The sequence below is a fragment of the Macadamia integrifolia genome, chromosome 4, assembly GCF_013358625.1.
Source record: "Macadamia integrifolia cultivar HAES 741 chromosome 4, SCU_Mint_v3, whole genome shotgun sequence".
Lineage (NCBI taxonomy): Eukaryota > Viridiplantae > Streptophyta > Magnoliopsida > Proteales > Proteaceae > Macadamia > Macadamia integrifolia.
Genome location: NC_056560.1, coordinates 25842402 through 25844427, shown reverse-complemented (window position 1 = coordinate 25844427; position 2026 = coordinate 25842402). Strand labels below are relative to the sequence as shown.

The 2026-nt window shown below is 34.5% G+C and overlaps 1 protein-coding gene across 1 annotated transcript in view; it reads right to left on the bottom strand.

Annotated features, from left to right (window-relative positions):
• The window catches only part of LOC122077362 (probable mitochondrial adenine nucleotide transporter BTL1), a 6581-nt gene extending 4966 nt beyond the window's left edge, over positions 1–1615 (bottom strand). Inside the window, exons 1-3 of the mRNA XM_042643287.1 lie at positions 1435–1615; positions 1167–1292; positions 518–612 (exon numbers count right to left, since the gene is read on the bottom strand). Of these exons, the coding sequence (XP_042499221.1) occupies positions 518–612; positions 1167–1292; positions 1435–1596 (383 nt within the window). The 5' untranslated portion in view covers positions 1597–1615. The remainder of the gene's footprint in view (positions 1–517; positions 613–1166; positions 1293–1434) is intronic.
• Positions 1616–2026: the final 411 nt, after the last annotated feature.

Here is a 2026-nt window from a genome sequence, read left to right as displayed (position 1 = left end):
AAAAAAAAAAAGAAAAAGAAAAAGGCCATATTTGATCCCAGGCCTAGGTCCTTACCACTAAACTTGGAAAGTGAGAGAAAACACCATGTTTTCTCCAAGTGCATTGGATCTTCAGAACCCCACTTATGACATAGTAGCTAAGTGGCATTCAAAAGTATTTTTGAACTATATGTGTTGATGATCATCAACAACAATGACTACACTGTGAATTCTAGTTTGAATCAGGTAGCTCTATAAAACCTCTAAGCAACATAGAACCAATACCAGCCGAATATTTGTTAACATCATGATCCAGAATCTAGAGAACTGAGCCTTCAACAGCAACTTCTAATCCAAGATGGCATCAAGATACAGGCTCTATTTAAACATGTCACCAGCCACATTTCCAAATTTATTCCGGCAACAGAAGGAGATACAAATTTAAGTGGGCTGATAATATAATCTTGAAAAAATGAGAAAAAATAAAAATAAAGAACTAGGACAAGATATCAAATATAAGGAGAACAAGAAAGCCCACCTGATTGTTTCCAGGGGAGCAAGGACAGCTTTAGTCATGGCACCTGCTAGAGCTCCACTAACAAATTCCCTGAGTTCTCTACTTCTCATGGAATCCTGCTCCCATATGACATGGCATTAGGATCTCTAAACAAAATAATATAATATTATCTTTTTCAAAACAACGCCACGATAGAATTCATTAGCTGGGGCAGGGAAGGGGGAGTTTTTTTTTAATCAATTCAATAAAACCACGACAAAAACTATATAATAAGAAAAAAAAATCATATTTGATCCCAGAAGCAATAACAGATTATCTACATTATTTCTGTTCATCCACAATCAAAATCAGATGAGATACAAAAATATTATCATTAACAACCTCATAAACCCAACATAGTATAATGAAATCTAAGAATATTGCATACCCAAAATAAAATAATAATAATAATAATAATAATAATAATAATAATAATAAATAAATAAAATAGAGGAACTTCAGAGAACCAATTCATTAAAAAAAAAAATCGAATAAGCTAAATCAAACAGACACATCGGAAATTTAAAAAACAACAATGATTCATCAATAATGCACAAGGACAATGGGTAATGATCGCAAACATGAAAAATAATAATTTTTCTTAGAAAAAGGATACTAAGAAAGAACTCACTCTAATGGCCTGTCTAAAATCGGGAACTTGGAATCGGAGCTCGAAACTGCTCTCTTTTTCGAGCTCGAGCTCCTTAGGCACCATCACCACCTCATAAACATCTCCCAAAACACAGTAGTCCTTCTTCTGCGACACCGATTGAAACGCCATTAACCATTAACAAGTAACAAAAACTTCAAAAAAAAAAAAAAAATCTAAACAAAAAAGAGAACCAAAAGAATCTGCAGAGTAAAGTTCGTTCTTAGATTAAAATGCGAAAGATACATACATGAATTTCACGTGCATCGGTCGGCGTCTTTTGGATCATCGATAAATCTCGAGAGAGATATTTTATTTCGGAGCTGTACTTTTCCGTTTTAGGGTTACTCTTTGTCTTCTCTCGCTCTCGATGGAGGGAGGAAGAAGAGGGGGAAGGAGTCCTTGTCGACATCAACTTGAAAAAGTGTTTAACCATGGAAATCTGAAATATTTTAATTAAATCCCATAAAATGAATATTAATAGAAAGATTAAGATGGAAAATGAAACGTGGAAAAGATGAATAATATGTGGGACCCGTCTTGATACATTGTATCTTGAACTGTCAACATTTCAACCGTTGGATTGAAATATCAGAAATATTTTGAAGATAGATGACTATTTATGGAATCTTTCTGTAATATATATCCAATATATATTTAATATAAATTATTTTCACTCTCTCATATTGTTGACCGACTTGACTTCTTGGTCAAACATTAAGTGCGGAAAAACAAAAATCGGGCAAGTTGCCCACCGTGACCATGACCATGTCCACGTCTACGTCCACGTCCACGTCCACGCCCACAAGGTCCACAACTTTTCGGTGACGGGTAGCTTTCTA